The sequence below is a fragment of the Pan paniscus genome, chromosome 4 (genome assembly GCF_029289425.2).
Source record: "Pan paniscus chromosome 4, NHGRI_mPanPan1-v2.0_pri, whole genome shotgun sequence".
In the NCBI taxonomy this organism is placed as follows: Eukaryota; Metazoa; Chordata; class Mammalia; order Primates; family Hominidae; genus Pan; species Pan paniscus.
In genome coordinates this window covers 144070393-144088302 of record NC_073253.2, presented here as the reverse complement: position 1 = coordinate 144088302, position 17910 = coordinate 144070393, and the positions used below count along the sequence as shown (strand labels likewise).

At 41.4% G+C, this 17910-nt stretch overlaps 1 protein-coding gene across 3 annotated transcripts in view; it reads right to left on the bottom strand.

Moving 5' to 3' along the window:
* Nucleotides 1–17910, bottom strand: part of ADRB2 (adrenoceptor beta 2) — a 130047-nt gene that overhangs the window by 105536 nt on the left and 6601 nt on the right. Inside the window, exon 2 of one of the 3 annotated variants that reach the window (XM_034960754.3) lies at nt 5420–17662. The exons of the other annotated variants lie outside the window; for them this stretch is intronic. Within the exon in view, the coding sequence (XP_034816645.2) occupies nt 17538–17662 (125 nt within the window). The 3' untranslated portion in view covers nt 5420–17537. Of the gene's footprint in view, nt 1–5419; nt 17663–17910 lie in introns of those variants that run through there. 3 annotated transcript variants of the gene reach the window in all.

The window sequence follows — 17910 nt, the reverse complement described above, 5'->3', positions numbered from 1 at the left end:
CAACTGAGCCACACAGGAAAACTGCATCATTAGCAATTTCTATAAAATCATTCTGGCTTTGAACCACAGTAGTTATTTTAGTTGGGAAGATATTAATTAGCTGAAACTTAGGAAAAAGTTTAATCACCTAAAAAAACGGGGGGTGAAAACTGGGTGAAAGACATGGGAAAACATGGAAAGAGCCATTCTTTTAAATTATTTCAGTTTTCATACACTTATGCAGGAATTGTTTAACAGAGTTGGATGGTACTAGGTGTGGGAGACCTGGTTGCTGGCCCCAGTTTTGCCACTAACTTGCTTTGTAGTCTTGGGCAAGTCATTTCTCTCTGGCCCTCAGTTTCTTGATTGGCAAAATGAGGAGGTAAGATTAAATGATCTCTCACTGCAAGATCATTAGCTCACCAGCATTTAGAGAATCCAGCCCAATTTTATATTCACATCAAATGAGATCTCACTTATTCTGGCCCCAGCTTATCTTTCCATTCTCATCTTACTGGTCAACTCACCTTACTCACTAGCCCTCTATGCCACCTGCTCAGCCAGATGCTTATGAACCTGGACCTATGCCATCCTGTTTTCTCTGTGTCTGTTCTCTGTGTTCTCTTTACCCCACTTTGCGGCTCTGCTTAATTTCTCTCCTCTCTGCTATGGTCTCAGATCCCTTTTCCGGTTGGGATAAAAAAAAAATAAGACTTCCTGCTATTGAGGGGAATTATGGGGTTCCGCTTAAAAGAGTGGACTTTGAAGCCAGAATAATGGGTTTAAGCCCTGGAGCAGCAATCTACTAGCTGTGTGAATTGAACAGTTACTTACTGGCTATTCTTCAGTTTCTTCACCTGTGAAGTGTTGATATTAATATTACCTACATTAAATTTCTAATGTTGAAAGACCTAGAATGATTCCTATTTTCCTAATTGGAAACTGACTAAATTACCTGGCTGAGGAACAAATATTATGAGAGCTATAAACCTGGCAGAAATGGGCAGAGACAGCATACCACTGGTGTTTGTGTGTTTGAGTGTGTGTGCATCTGCATTTTCCTATTAAGCAGTGAGAGTCTTTCCACTATGATATAGCTTTAGCACAGTGATTGACATTGCAGGCACTAGCAATATTTGTGGACATTTAATACTGGCAAGGATTATCTGAGGCAATACATTCTATGCCTAGAACAATACATGGTACATGGCAATGCCCAGTGATGCAGCTATTATAATTATAGCATAAAGCTAGTACAGAGGAAAGACTGATGGATGAGGAGGAAGAGGAAGTGGGTTCTCACTTTAGCTCCGCCACAGGCTAGTGGTGACCCGGTGCATAGATGGAACCATTATATGTGTCTCACCAGGCTTTTTTCTTTCTTACTAGAGCAGTTATTGTGCTGTCTTATTATGTTTTTGTGTGCTACAGTGAGCTAGTTAAGGCTAGGAGACTGTTACGGATTGAATTAATTGTATTCCCTCCAAATTCATATGTTAAAGCCCTAATCCCTAGTATCTCACAATGTGACCATATTTAAAGGTAGAGCCTTTAAAGAGATTAAGTTAAGACAATGCTGCTAGGGTGGGCCCTAATCCATTCTGACTTGTGTCCTCATAAGAAGAGGATATTAGGGCATACAGAGAGATACGAGGAGTGTGTGCACACACAGAGAAAAATCTATATGAAGAGGCAGCCAGAGGTTGCCACCTGCAAGTCAAGGAGTGGGATCTCAGAGGAAACAACCCTGCAGGCACCTTGATCTTGGACTTCCAGCCTCCAAGACCATGAGAAAATAAAATTCCATTGTGTAAGCCACCCAGGCTGTGGTATTTTGTTATGGAAGCCCTAGCGAACTAATACGGGTACTATGTATTTATTCATTTATTCAACCATTACTTATGGAGCGTCTATTATGTGCCAAGTCCTGATTTGTGCAATAGGATATGAAGTGCTGAGAAAACAATAAAAGAAAAAGGGCTTCTGCTCTCAGAAGGTTTGTAGTTCAGTGGGAGAGACTGACAGTCAAGAGATGACACAAGTCAGTGTGATAAGAGCACAGAATGAAGCGTCCCTGTGCCCTGAGAGTACATAAAGCAGCGTGGGGGTAGGGTCTGATGCCCTGGCGTCTGTGTTGTTTTATCCCTAGCACTGTCACAGCACTGTGCTGACAGACAATACACTGTAAATGTTGGTTGGCATTTATTGAAGGCTCTGATCTCTCAATTCTCTATGTGGATTAACGTGAATTCTTAGTACTCAAGGAAAGAGAGCCCAGGGGCAGACTCTGCTAAGTGTGGACTGTTTATAGGGCAGCATAAAGTGGTACAGAGGAAAGACTGATGGATGAGGAGGAAGAGGAAGTGGGTTCTCACCTTAGCTGTGACACAAGCTGATGGTGACACCCTTCCCTTATCTGGACCTCCATTTCCTTATCTTCAAAAATGAAGTAGTTGGAGTAGGTCATCTCTAAGATCCCCTGTAGCTCCGTGAACTCTTTCCCAAAATGTAGTTCACGAAAAACTTATACTTAATGGAGGATAGAAGAGACAGAGAGAAGGAAGGAGGAGGAAGAAATGTAGAAAGAGGAAAGCTGGCAGGCAAGAACAGAAAAGGAAGGAGGAAGGAAGGAAGGAAGGGCTAACAAACTAGGTTGGCAGAGGTGGAACTCGACCTGTGGTCCTAGACAGTCCTTGGTGCCCCGTTTGCAGTTACTTGGGCAGCAGGTCTCCTGGTGGTTCAGCAGCACCTGTGGATTCAGCTGCCTAAATCCTGCCTGTACCAGGCCATATAAACTTGGACAAGTTTTTTTTTTGAGATGGAGTCTCATTCTGTCGCCCAGGCTGGAGTGCAGTGGTGCAATCTGGGGCTCACTGCAAGCTCTGCCTCCCAGGTTCATGCCATTCTCCTGCCTCAGCCTCCCGAGTAGTTGGGACTACAGGTGCCCACCACCACGCCCGGCTAATTTTTTGTATTTTTAGTAGAGATGGGGTTTCACCGTGTTAGCCAGGATGGTCTCAATCTCCTGACCTCGTGATCTGAAACTTGGGCAAGTTATTTAACCTGCGCCACAATTTGATCCCTTACATGATGTGTGTAGGAATATCTTTATCATAGGGATGTCGTGTGGATTAAATCTGAAGATGGGTGGTGAGGTTAGAGATTATGGAAGTAATATAAGAATATCAAATTGCTGATTTGGGTGGATTTGCACTTTACAGAGCCACCCAGTATGCCACCTCCCCCCATCCAAACCACACATACACCCATTCCCACAAGCACAGTCATGCATGGCATAATGACGTTTCAGTCAACAATGGGCCACATATACCATGGTGGCTCCATAAGATTATGATGGAGTTGAAAAATTCCTATCACCTCATGATATCTTGATGATCCTGACCCTGTGTAGGTCTAGACTAATGTGTGTGGTTGTGTCTTAGTTTTTAACAAAAAAAATTTCAAAGTAAAAAAATAATTAAAAATAGAAAAAAGTTTATAGAATAAGGATATAAGGAAATAATATACTTTTGTACAGCTGCACAATGTGTTTTTGTACAACACAAAACAATTTGTGTTTTAAACTGTTACTACAAAGAGTCAAAAATTTTTAAGAAGTCAAAAAGTTTATAAAGTAAAAAGTTATAACAAGTTGTTTAATTTATTATTGAAGAAAGGAAAATATTTCTTTATAAGTTTAGTGTACAAATTTAGTGTATACATTTAGTACAGTGCTTATAAAGTCTTCAGCAGTGTACAGTAATGCCCTAGGCCTTCACATTCACTCAATGACTCACCCAGAGCAACTTACAGACTGGCAAGTTCTCTTGATGGTAAGTGCCCTGTAAAGATGTACCATTTTTAATCTTTTATTCTATATTTCTACTGTGCCTTTTCTGTGTCTACATATGTTTAGCTACACAAATACTTACCATTGTGTTACAATTGCCTACAGTGTTCAGGACAGTAACATGCTGTACAGGTTTGTAGCTTGGGAGCAATAGGCTATCCCATTTAGTCTAGGTGTGTAGTAGGCTATGCCATCTAGGTTCGTGTAAATATTAAATACGATGTTTGTACAACATATCCCTGTCATTCAGTGACACATGATTGTAAATGAAAAAATGTGCCATAAACAACAGTCATCCTTACCACCTGTAATCAATTTATTATTTTTTATCTGTTGTATGACAATTCATTTAAAATATGGTGGCTGCAACTTGCTGAAATGATTTCACACCTCACTAATAAGTCATGACCCTTTGTGTGAAAAAGAATGATGTGCAGCACTTTCCAAAATGTGTTGCAGGCCCCTCAGGGAGCAGAAAAGACAACTTACTGATATAAAGGAAAATTAATAAAACAACTATGTTTTGTTTTTCTTCACTCTGGTAAAATGTTTATTCTTGTATGTTTAAAAATATACATAGTATATTATTACAGTGGTATGTGTATAATCTGGGCTCAATACATACACAGATACTAAGGGTATGTTAACAAATGTTTACTAATGGGGTGCATCTTCAGAAAAATTTGGAGAGTAGGATGAAGGGTATCCCAATTAAGTGAGCTTAATAATTGGACAATCAACTACACTTCTTCCTCAATAGATTTTTCTAAGACATTATAATTTAAATTTCTGTCTTTTAACTTGGTCACCTACAGCCTGAAACTCATTATGCAGCAAAACCTCAGTTCATCTGTGTGGATATGACTCTGGCCTGAGTTGTGAAGAGCTTTGCTGTCTCTTCTTGGGCTGGCTCCACCATTATTTGCTGTAGGACTCTGGGCAAGATGGTGCCCCCTTCTGTCTTAGCTTCCTGCTTAAAGTGAGGGAGTTAGTTAGTTACCTTTAATATTCCTTTCAGTTCGCTAAGATTTTATAAGTCTATGAGGATTTGGAAACTCTTTACTTTTCTGTTCCTGAGTGTTGATTAATTTCAACAGGAAAATGTTCCTGGTTAAAAGTCTGCATTAAATGTGATTGGGACTTACCTCTATCCCTCCATTCATGTCAGTTTATCTTTCAACCAGGAAATGTTAGAAACTCAACTCGTTGCTAACCACAAATCTTTGACTTAATAACTGGGTCATGAACCAAGTCAATCCCCACTGAAAGAGACCACAGAAAACGTACAAAATTAAGGATGGGTCTATAGATATTTCCTGGAAAGAAATGAATGTCTTTTACCCAACTACTCACAGCTAGGAACAGTTACCACAAGTATCATAAAAGCCAAGTGCTATTAGAATGGTTTGGAGAGGGAAGATCAATTAGAAAAAAAAATTAAGTTATCAGGGTCCAACAATAGGGAAATGCTTAATTTTGAAAAATGTGTATGAAATACTCTGCAACACTTAAAATAGCATTTAAAAACATTATTTCCTAACACATGTAAATACCATACAATAAGTGGAAAAAAGCAAGAGACAAACTGTAATTTAGATTAGTCCCAATTTTATTAAATACATACTGAATATCATATGTACACAAATAGAAAAGAGACCTGAAAAAAAGAAATACTAAAAAATTTTAACAAAAGTAATACCAGAACTAGGAGTTATGGGTGATTTTTATTTGTATTTTTATACTACCCTGCATTTTTGAATTTCCTTCAATATGTATTTGTTTGTTCAGTCATTCAACAAATATTTTTTCTGCATCAACTGTGAACCAATTATGTTCTAGACACTGGAAATAGAGACGAATCCTAGCCTTCCTGCAGCTTCCTGTCAGTGATTGGACACAAACAATAAACATGAACAATGAATAAATGAGCAGCAGTACAGATAGTGGTACATGCTTTAGAGGCATCCAATCAGACTGATGGGAAAGAGTGACGAGCATTGTGCATCTAGTTTGGGTGTCTGGTGGGGGTTAGGGCAGCCCAGAGGAAGTGCCCTTTGAGCTGAGTGAGACTTATTGACACAAAGAAGCCTGAATATCTGGGAGAATTTTCCCCTCCAAGACAACGGGAAGGGTTAAACCTTAGTGTGTTCACACAGCAGAGAGAAGACCAGGGTAGCAGAGGCACAGTGTGCCATGAACACAAGCTGAGGTTGCAGGGATCTGACCACACTGACATCACAGGCTTCAGTCTAGCTGCATTGGAGGGCACAGAGAGGTTTTGCGTGGGGAGTGATGGATGGCACACCCCTTAGAAAGATGACTGGGTGCAGAGACTCCTGGTGGTGGAGGCAGAGTGAAGGCAGGGAGACCTACTAGGAAACACAGTTTTCTTCGTAATTTACCAATTCTATGACCTCGGTTTCCACAACTGTAAAATGGGGCAGTTGGGAAAAGTCAATGATTTCTAAGGTACTTCCAATACTTAAAAAAGTAAAAACATTATTATTTTTATATACTTGCTTAGCTTTAAAAGGATGTAAGCTTCTCAGACACAGGGGCCAAGTCTTATTCCTCCCTTTATTCTCAGAACACTGCCTTCCACCTTATAGATTCAAATAAATGGATCTAGGCTGTACATTGGCATGTGTTTGGGTGTGCTATTAGTTCTCTGTGTCAGTTTTCACCGTGCTTCCTTTTGAACTCATTTGCTGAAACCGTTCTACTGAAGGTAGCGGCAGGGCACTGAAGGCTTTTTAGCCAAGGCTACCTGCTGCGTTTTAGAAAGGCCACACAGACAGTAATGAAGGGGCCTTGGAGGGGACCAGGAGTGGAAGCCGGGAGACAGAGAGATGCATTGTTTTATTAGAGAATCCCCCTGGGCCCTAATAGTTAAGAGAATCCACCTTGGAAGGCAGGATGTGCCAGCGAGGAAGGAGCCCTTGGTCTGCACAAAGCCACCTCCATGGAGAGCCCTCCAACACTGGGAGATGAGAAAGTGCGAGACTCCACTTATTTATAGATGGGGGAAATGAGGCACAAAGAGACAAAGTGACTCATGTGCCGAGGATTTCTGACTTCAGGGCCTCCTCTCAGCTAATGTGAAAACCAGACTCCATTTAGGGAGGGATCTAGGGAGGGAGAAGGCTTTTACTTGGGCCAAAGTGGAAAGGCTCACCAGGGAGGGTGGGGGCGGAGGAGACAAGTATCCTTGACTGAAACCATGACAAATTCTTCAATATCTTAATTTTGACACTCTCATAATCCAAGAAGGGCTAAAATTGGCCTTAGAGCTTGCGTTATGAAACCCGAGCAGATCAAACAAAAGAAATAAGCAAAACTCGAGTCAGCCAGATGATAATCCATGTGGAGAACATGCAAATTCAAACGAAAATAGATCAGAGACACTTTCCCAAGAGACACAGAACTGGGAGATCCTGGAACCAAATCCTTTCCATGAAAGATGGGGAGGGAAACAAGGGGCTCTCTTCAGTTCTGCACCCCCAGAGACAGAAAGCAAACTTTGCCAGCACAGTCAGGATTGGGACTTGAATTTAATTTTCCCCATTCTGAGTCAGTGGTCATCTCACTCCCTCACAACTAATTTGGGGTCTATTTGCCAAACCTGCAAACAGGCACAATAGCAGGGGACAATCTAAGTGATGTCAAAGCATCTTGTGCATTCTGTGCATTGCGATACACGTGCACACATGTGTGTGCCTGTCCACACTCATGCAAGCGTGCGCATGCACGTGCACACACACACACTGTTTTAGGTTTGGCGTGGTCTTTACTAATAATAGTGGACCAATAGCATTGCTAGATATCTGCGTTTACCACCCAATTCAAAGGCACAGTTCATGGGACCCAGAAGAAACCAGAATCCAACCCCTTAATTTTTTTTTTTTTTTTTGAGAAGTCTCACTCTGTAGCCCAAGTTGGAGTGCAGTGGCACAATCTCAGCTCACTGCAAGCTCCGCCTCCCGGGTTCATGCCATTCTCCTGCCTCAGCCTCCAGAGTAGCTGGGACTACTCCAGCCCCTTAATTTTATAGATGAGCACTGGAGTCCAGAATGGATGAGGTTGTAGAGTTACTTAAGGCAAGAGCTGAAGCAACCTGCCCCCAGTTCCAGTGCTCTTTCTAGACAGCAGGAAGGAAAACTCTGTCCTTCTATACACATGTGCTAGTTTCTGTTCTCAAGAATGTATTATCAAAAGGAAAGTTATCTAGATACTTTCCAGCTTATTTCTTTGTCAGGGGCCTGGAATCTTGGCACACTAATTAGTGGATTTCTAAAAGAAGTCTTTCAACTTCTTTGGATGTTTGCTACTATGATATTGGTAACAATCATATTCATACATTAAATAAACATTTACTGAATGTCTACTATGTACTGGGACCTCTGGCAGGATCCTTGATGTCCTCTTAATCTCTTAATTTTCATAATACTGTGATGCAGGTATCATTATCCCCCCTCTCCACTACCTTGTTTTATTCCAGAGGGAAGTAAAGCTCAGAGAGGCTAAGACACTTTCTCCAGGTGACAGACTCTGGAAGGGGCAAGGTTAGGATTTGATTGTCTGTCAGATTCCATTATGCTGTGTGCCTCAAATGCCTGGTGATCCTATACGCTACCATGGGCACTATGTGGGGCAGTGCCACTAAGCTCTGCTGTGACCTTGAGGTTACCTCTGAAGTTTATGAGCCACTGCCAGAGGCTCAGGGTGGATGATCCAAGATAGGTGGGCTAGGGTATAAAAAGGGCCCTATCAGAACAAAGATCATTCACTTTTGAAGTCTAATCTCCTTGGGTTCTAGATGGGAAGGAAACATATTAAAGGTGGATGAAGGAGGGAGGTACTTAGACTGCAAAAGGGATATAGAACATGGGGCATAGTTTTAAAGAAAGTTTGCTGGTGGAGGCCCCGTCCATGTTTTATACGAAGGTGCTTTTCACAGCAGACCCGGAGAACTTTCTACACAGCAATAATTTCTTCCAGTGTCCCTGACAGCATTCTGTTTCTGCTTGAATGTCTCCAGGAACAGGGAGCTCATTACCTTTCGGACTATTCTAATTTTTAGAAAGTTCTAGTCTTCATATGGAGCCAAATCTGCCTCCCAGATATGTCCATGATTTAGGCCTAGCTCTACCATTTGGTTTACAAGACCAAGTCCACTTCCCCCCTAACCAGCAACACTCTAAACATTTGAAGACACCTTTCATCTTTTATACCAGCGTTCCCCAAAGTGTGCTGAGCAGAGTAGTAAGTTTGCACGATGTTACTAGTTGTCCTTATAAAACAAACATACCAAAACAAACAGACAAAAACCCATAAATAGAACTCTGTGGGCAAGCCAGGTTAAATCAGGTCAACCAGGTATGCTTCCTACAAAACTTCTCAGCACTTTTAGGATGCTACTGCCTAATATGAACTCCAAAAGGGAAATACTGGTTGTGCAATTTATTTTCCAAACTTCTGTCCTCTCAAACTTTTGACCTCAATTTTTGTTTTCCTCCTGCTGTTCCTTTTACTCTTTTCCATATATACTATTGGGAATAATGCTCAGAAAATGCTTCCTTACATAAATCTAGATTCTTAACTATCATTGTTTCTAATCCAAAAAGCCAGTCTCCTCCAGCTATTCATTTTGAGACATAGAATTGAGGTTTTCTCGCTGTCTTCTCTATAGTTCTTTATTAGGGCTGTCAGATTAAAATATAAGATGCCCAGTTACATTTAAATTTCATATAAACAAATAATATTTTTTTCTGTAGATATGTTCCATGCAATATTTGGGACATACTTTTATGAAAAATATATTCACTGCTTATCTGAAATTCAAATTTAACTGGGTGTTCTATATTTTTATTTGCTAAATTTGGCAACCTTAGAAGGGAGATAAATGCATTTTTTCCCTTGAAAAATGTGACCCTCAGAATTGGACTTAATTTTCTGGAAGTGGACCACAACTGAGACATTCAGAATCCTGGGAGCCACCTTCGACTCTACTTTTTCCTGAGGCATTTTTAAAGAGAAAATAATCATATTTTTATGCAATAAATAGAGACCAGTTCAAGGTTGACAGATATCAGATATCTTCCTGAATCTCCTGGCAAAATCCAGAAGCCAATTTCTCATTCCTCACCCTGTTTCCCTAAATGTTAGCATTAGGGAAGAAGATCCACATATTCTTTATAATTTCCTTTTCATTGCCCGTCTTCTCCATAAGACCATAAGAAATTCAAAGGCAGGAATTAACCATGCCTATTTTGATGACTGCAGTATCCCCAGAAGTTAGCACAGGTTCTGGCATATGTAAGTGTTCAAAATTTCTAAATGAATGAATGAGTCACAACATTGCATGGAAAGCTAAGCAAAACAGACAAGCTGACACTCAGAGGAGAAGAGATTATCAACAGAATCTTTTCTTATGGTTGGTATATGTCATTCACCCCAAGCTTTCCCAAATCCATTGTATGCTATTCACCTATGCTGAAGGCAATTCTTTTGGAAGATGTGTGTGCAAAACAAGAACATTTAATTGCTATGACTAAAATAAAACATTTCAACCAAACACTAGTGATTTTCAAAAAGTTGAATAACTTCCCAGAGCCTGCAATTTTTACTGAGGTGTGGAACCTGGCCCTTAAAACTGGCTGGGCTGCTTCAAGTGGGTGTGAGATGGGGGCAAATCACACTGGGTCTTCCCACAGAAATACGCTGACCCAAGAGGAGTTAGGCAAAGTGAACAAAAACAGCCTCAGAAGAGCCTAAGCTGCCAGGAGGACAGGTATGGGAAGAGCACATGGTCCACTGCTTGGACTTGGTGATGGTGCATCTGGTGGCTGGCACAAGGACCGTGAAAGGCTCAGAGCTTTCGATCTAAGCCACAGTTGATAGAGTCACTGTTGCTTACCAACCACATGAGCTCACCCAAGCTTGGGGCTTGTCAACAGTAAAAGCATCCTGGGGCTGTCCCTGGAGCAGGCAATTGCTTATCTGCAACTTGGGAGCTGTAGCTTCAGTGCTGGGGAGGGTTAACCCTGACTTTATAAGATAAGAATGCACCAGAAAATAGAGGAATACATTGAGAAGAGCCCTAAGTCTTAGGAGGGTAGGAGAGTGTAGCAAAGCTTGTGTTATTTTCTGAGCCTGAACATGAAGAACTGAATTCAGGTTCTCACCCAGCCATGTATTATAATTGCTCCATGTCCTTCAGCAAGTCTTCTAACTTCAGTCTTTGTATCTGTGAAATGGGAACAACCACGCTGACCTCAGAGTTGTCATGAGGATTAAACAAGATGGCAGATATAAAAGCCCTTTACAAACTGCCCTCTGTAAATTCTGGGTCAATATGAGGAAATGTTATCATACACTGTCCCCTTGAGTGTTATGATCTTCAGCAGTGTGATGGATCTGGTCCCTTGCTAGCATAAAAAGGCAACCTACAAAGAGAAAAGAAGCATGTCTCCTACACAGCCTAAAGCAAAATGAAAAGAACTTCAACTTACATTATCAGATTCCTTTTAATTTTGGAAGGAAACATTTTCTAAGCTTACATTGGAAAACAAAATCTCAGTGGGTAGAAATCTTTAGAATATAAAAAAATTATAATCCCAACACTTTGGGAGGCGGAGGCAGGAGGATCGCTTGAGAGCAGGAGTGGTGAGACCAGCCTGGGCAACATAGATAGACCCTGTCTCTACAAAAAATAAAAACTAAACTAAAAAAAAAAAAAAAAAAACTAGCTGGGTATGATGGTGTGAGCCTGTAGTCGCAGCTACTCAGGAGGCTGAGGTGGGAGGATTGCTTGAGCCCAGAAGTTTGGGGCTGCAGTGAGCTATGATTGTGCCACTGCACTCCAGCCTGGGTGAGACAGTGAGCTATCTATAAAAATAAATAAATGAATTAAATAAAAAATCATTTGGGACCATATTTATGGCCTGTAAGGCTTTAGGTGAGCCTTTGCTTCTGCATGAATGTTTCTACTGATCTCCTGGAGACTATCACTGGCTCTGGTTAAAGCCCTTGCTGACTCTGCTAGTAAACAGGAGCAAAATGTACGTAAATATACTTCTATTTCATTGGAGGGAAAATAATTCAGAGTATCGTGGCTCATAAATTACTCGGTGCTTCCTCTGCTGTGAGATGCTAGACCCACTGAAGGGAAAATTGCTAATGTGTAAATATGTGTGTATGTGTGTTTATTGTGCCAAGGCGATGAGGAAAACAGACAGATATCTTGCCTTGAATAGGCTTTCCTACCGGACTTTGTCTGTGTCTTCCTCCAGTGTTGCATGCAGTGGTTGCTTATGGGATGCACTACTTCTAGTCCCACCACAGTCCCCACCAGGACCTGAAGACCTCTATTTTTCCCCATTGTTACTTGTGTTTAGTTCTCAGTATTACCAACTCTATGCAAAGAGTATTCCAGGCTTGGAGCTAGGCAAAGGCTTTGCTTACAACTCTGAGAGGGCACAAGGCAATCTTTATGTAACCCGGCCTGCCCATCCTCCCCTCCTTGCCCAGGCCAAGAATAGTCAATGATCATGTTCTGGAAGAAACCCCACCTTGTCCCTGGGTACTCTGAGCCAAGAGGAGGGGGAGTAGAGCTGGTGGCACATGCATGAGGCCAAGCAGCAAAGCCCAGGGAAGCTACAAAGGCAGAGTGTTGAGGCTGGATATATCATTTCCCTAGTCCCCCCACCACTGCACCTCCAAGACTGGCTTAGGCCTAATGATACCCCATGAGGATGGTGTTCCTTGCCTCCCAACACATACCAGGTTTATATACATCGTGCATGTAAATACAGAGAGATGTATTCTGAGAGGCAGAGCTTGTGAGTGAATACTTATATGCATTTCTAAGAAAACATACGACCGGACATGGTGGCTCACACCTGTAATCCCAGCACTTTGGGAGGCCAGGCAGGTGGATCACCTGAGGTCAGGAGTTTGAGACCAGCCTGACCAACATGGTGAAACCCTGTCTCTACTAAAAATACAAAAAATTAGCCAGGCGTGGTGGCACATGCCTGTAATCCCAGCTACTCAGGAGGCTGAGACAGAAGAATCGTTTGAACCTGGGAGGCAGAGGTTGCAGTGAGTGGAGATTGCTCCTCTGCACTCCAGCTTAGGCAACAAGAGTGAAACTCCATCTCAAAAAAAAAAAGAAAAAGAAAAAGAAAACACACACAAATGCACCCATCTGTGTGCACTTATCTATATGAGAATGCTTTTGTATAAGTAAGCATATCTTCAGAGATGTTCTCTCAAAATACTAATCTGAACTCTGCTACAAATACATCAATGGCTTCTAAATGCTCTAAGGCCAAAGATCCAAATTCTTAATGCAGCTTAAAAGACTCTTCACAGTGTGACCCTGTCTGCCTCCTGCAGGCTCATCCTGTGCCCCAATATGCCCTTCCTTTCTCTGCACAGCAGCTACACTGACCTTTGCTTAATCTTTCTTACTCAGAGCTCTCCTTTCACCACAGGCCATTTGCATGTGCTTTTCTCCCTAAGCACCATGTTCTTCCCTCTTCTGTTTTTCTAGGCATCAGATAGCCATTCTTCAGGTATTTGTTGATACTTTACTTCTTTGGGAGAACAGTTACTGACCTCCCAGAATTAGCTGGATTCCCTGAAAACATGCTATATTTTCTTCGTAGCACTTACCATAGTTGCCCTTTTTGTATGCACTTTAAAAATGTACCTCTTCAGTTACATGCAGAATTAGTAAGGGCAAGGATCAACTGCTTTTATTCACCCACTGATCTTCAGCACCAAACAGTTCCTGACATATAATGAGTACTCAACAGACATGAATATTAGTCCATTTTCACGCTGCTGATAAAGACATACCCAAGACTGGGTAATTTATAAAGAAAAAGAGGTTTAATGGACTCACAGTTCCAAGTGGCTGCGGGGGGGTGGGGGGCGGGCTTCACAATCATGAAGAAGGCAAAAGGCATGTCTTACTTGGCGGCAGGCAAGAGAGAGAGTAAGAACCAAACGAAAGGGGTTTCCCCTTATAAAACCATCAGATCTCATGAGACTTATTCACTACCATGACAACAGTATGGGGCAAACTGCCCCCATAATTCAACTATATCTCACCGGGTCCCTCCCACAATACATGGGAATTATGGGAGCTATGATTAGAGATGAGATTTGGGTGGAGACACAGCGAAGCCTTATCAACAGGTATTGAATGAAAGGTGTATACACTTACATAGGGAGAGAGGTCAGCATATAAATCTGCGTGTACTTAGGTATCAGCATGACCATGATGACATGACATGGCATATTTGCTCACTTGGAGCACAGAGAAGTCTGCTTAAATATCCCTATGCCAGTATATATCTAAGGAAGAGTGTTCTATCTAAGGACAATATATACTGAGTATGTCTACATCCTACATTTATTTAAGCAATCATATGGAAGTGTACAAAAAACCTAGATTTGTACAAATATCTATGTGAAAATGCGTGTGTGTGCATTTTTGCTGATATGGGTATAGGCATCAATGTAAAAGTCTATGTGTGTGTTTATTTGGGTGTGTACATCTGTGGAAGTGTATATATACGTGTGTGAGTCATATTCTTCTTTGCAGCTGGGTGGGTCCCCTTTCAGATTTCTAAGAAGGAGGGTTTATATGCATTAGGTGAACTGATCCAAATGCACCTTAGTATAATTTGACTTAACCCAAGGCAGGTGTTGTGGAGGAAGGAGCACTGGACTAGGAACCTATCACTGGAGCAAAATTCGTTTTTCTTCCTGGGCTGCTACCTCCCCATTTACATGCAGAGGGCCAGGGTCTAGGTGACAGTGATGCTATTGGGAGGTTGGAGGTATCCCTGGTTAAATGCCATGTCAGTGACACAACACCATTTTAATTAAATGCCTAGTTGCTCAAGGCATTTTATTATCGCCTTCCTCTTTTATGTTAATTTACAAATTGTTTTCATCTTCTTTTTTAAATTTGATAACACAGGAAAATGCGACTTCTGCTTATTTGACCGAACGGTTATTTGTGTGCATGCATACAGCCATATATGATCAGCTTTTACATGCCTACTTTCTGTGCTGTAGAGCAGGAAGGAAAGAAAAAGACAGTGTGATCTCCCATGGCCCCAAATTGTGATCCTTGGACCACCCACTTTACCATCCTCTGGGAAAGCTGTGGCAAATGCAGATTCCTGGCCCCCAACTACAATGCTATTAGCTCAGAATCTCAGAATGGGTGTCAGGAATGCGCATTTTCTCAGAAGTTTCCCCAAATCATTTCTGTGTTCTGTAACTGCCATAAAATAAAATAATATCAAGAAATTCATACATAAACTGACACAACTAACCCCTTCACAATTCTTTAAAAAAAGATTTCTAAGGCTGGCACCACTCTGTCCTTCAGGTTAACCGTCTATTCTTTTGAATTGAGGATGCTGGGTGAACGTTTGGATTTGTAGACATTGTGGAAAATGAAACAAGAAACCCAGTTTGAATGTTTGTGAGCAACATTGTGAGCAGAACAGACTTATTTTTGCAATACATATCACAAGAACCATGAGGACCTCTCAGACAAACAAAACAAAATAAAACAACAGCAACAAAAACCCACCAACAGACCATAAGGGTTGTCTGTGATATTTAGAAATATCTAAATGGATTTTTAGAAAAAGAAAACTAAGCAGTAGTTTTAGAAATGGAATTGAAGAAATGAAGAAAATTCCCCCTACAAAGAGTTGTGGCTTTGGGACACAAGCCTTAGGTTGTAAAATCAGTATGGTGTGCTTGAAAAAAAAAGCAAGAGTTCCCTAGAATTCTACTTTTGCTTCGTCATGGGTGTTGCTGTTAGGATTTTAAAAACGCTTTTCTTTTCCTGGATATATGAACCAATTTAAAAACTCCCGTCTTCCCCTCACAGCACTGGAAAAAATAAAATAAAATAAACCAAGCCAGCAGAGAGCATGCTCCCTGGGGCCCTGTCCTACTTTGCCCAGTGACCCCAGCCACCTTGAGCCCAGGTTTTGCAGCCAGTGCACTAAGGAATAAGGAGTCACAGGCTCTGTCATGGCCCATCTCACCCTGATATTCTCTAATGAGAAACCTCAGATGCTGACACAGACCTTGTCAGAGACATGGCAAGAGCACCCAATTTCCAGATGTCAAGAGCTTCCTGGCCCGAAAGTGGTGATTTGACTCAGTGCAAACCATCGTGCTGTGACCAGGTGTCTCCTTCTGCCCTCCTATCTGGCAGGGGAAGCTCACTTAAACTGTGTCTGAATAATGGCGAAAGACAGAGATGCCGACTCTAAGTACGATCCTGTTTCCTAGTTTATACTTAATCACAACCTGCCTAGACAGTAGTGCTTGCTCCTTGGTCTCGAGGGGCATACATTAATCAGGCCCCTCTGAGAAGATTCCATGGAGAATTAGAACAAAATGCACCCATTAAAAATAACCTCTCATAATCTTCTCCTTCCTTCTTTCTTACCTGATCCCCAACTGAGAAAAGACAGACAGCCTATTCTAGTGGCAAAACACACACACAGACTCTGGTTCAGAATACCTGGGTTTCACTCCAGTGGGTTATGTGATCTTGGACAGCTTAGTTTACCTCTGAAAGTCTTAGTTTTCCTATTTATAAAATGAAGACAAACATAATAGTATATTATTGTGTGAATACTAAATGAGAGCATGCACCAGAATTGCCAACTATAATGCTTGGCTCATAAGAAGCACTTCGTAGCTATTAGCAGTTACTATTATCAAAAGAGGCTCTCTATGAGAATAAAAACCTACTGTTGCACTTTTCCAAACAGAAGTTATTGGTCACTGTGTGACCTGAATAGACTTATTTTCACACAAATCAACAGGCTGGGTAGGAGGCATTCAACAATGTCAAAAGAACTCTGTCCTGGGTGTTCAGTGGTTAGTTTCCTCTGCTCCGAAAGCAGATTAGAGCCCAGGTGCAGAAAGTGTGCTTTCAGCAAGGCAAGTATAGAAACATCTTTTTCATCCACTAGCAAGGGGCAGGGGGAGGGATTCTCTCTGATTTATACAAAGTTTATGTCTTTGTAGCCTTATTTCTCAAAATGTGGCCCATGGACAATCTGTGTTGGAAAAACCTGGAGAAACTTGCTAAAATGCAGATTCTTAGACCCCAACTCAGACCTTGTGATTCAGACTCTCCGGGAGTGGTGATTCTTTCGTACCTGAACACTATAAAATCAGGCCAATGGGCAAACAGGAATTATAACATCTGTATCACAGTATACATAAAAGTAAGTTCAAGGGAACATTTGTAAAAGTATCAGCAGTGGATCCAAAACAGTATAAATAATATAATTCTATTTTCATTTACAAATATATTTACGTACATTTGTATAGCTAGGCTTAGAACAAAGACTGGAAGCGTATACATCATCAAATTTATTGATGGTTATCTTTAGGTGGTGACATTAAGTGTGATTTATCTCATTTTATACTTTCATATACTTTTAAATGTCCTATAATAATTATCCATTATCCTTTTAAAAAGAAAAAAATATGCTTTTAAAAATAAAAGCAATGCAGTCAGATGTGCGGTGCTGAAGACTTCCTAATATCTTACAGAATTTTAGAGAAAGAAGGAAACAGAGGACCCATATAAACCAAAGCACCTCTCTTTAGAGGTGATGAAATGGGTCTAGAGAAGGGAAGTGGCCTACCTGAGGTTACCCAGACTCTTAGTGGCTGGGCTATGACAGACTCCAGGTCTCCAGGCTTTGGGGCTAGAAGCTTTGAAGTGTTCCAGTGCTAGCCAGGGACCTGCCTCTATTCCTTCCTGCCCTGTAGGGGTGACAAAAAGACCAGAGGAAGTGCAATGATTCCGAGGGTGGAGAAGGATGTAATAGTCTTTGCAGAGAGGACTTTGCAGCTCTCATTATTCTCGCTCTGGGAGTTAGTAGGTCATTTGCAAAAGGCATGGGAAGAGCAGCTGATGAAAAGGTCTAATAGTTCGGAAAACTGCTTAACCTTATTGCTCTATTTCTGGATTTCTCCCCATGGCCAAAGGTTGTTGAGATACTGATTTCCCC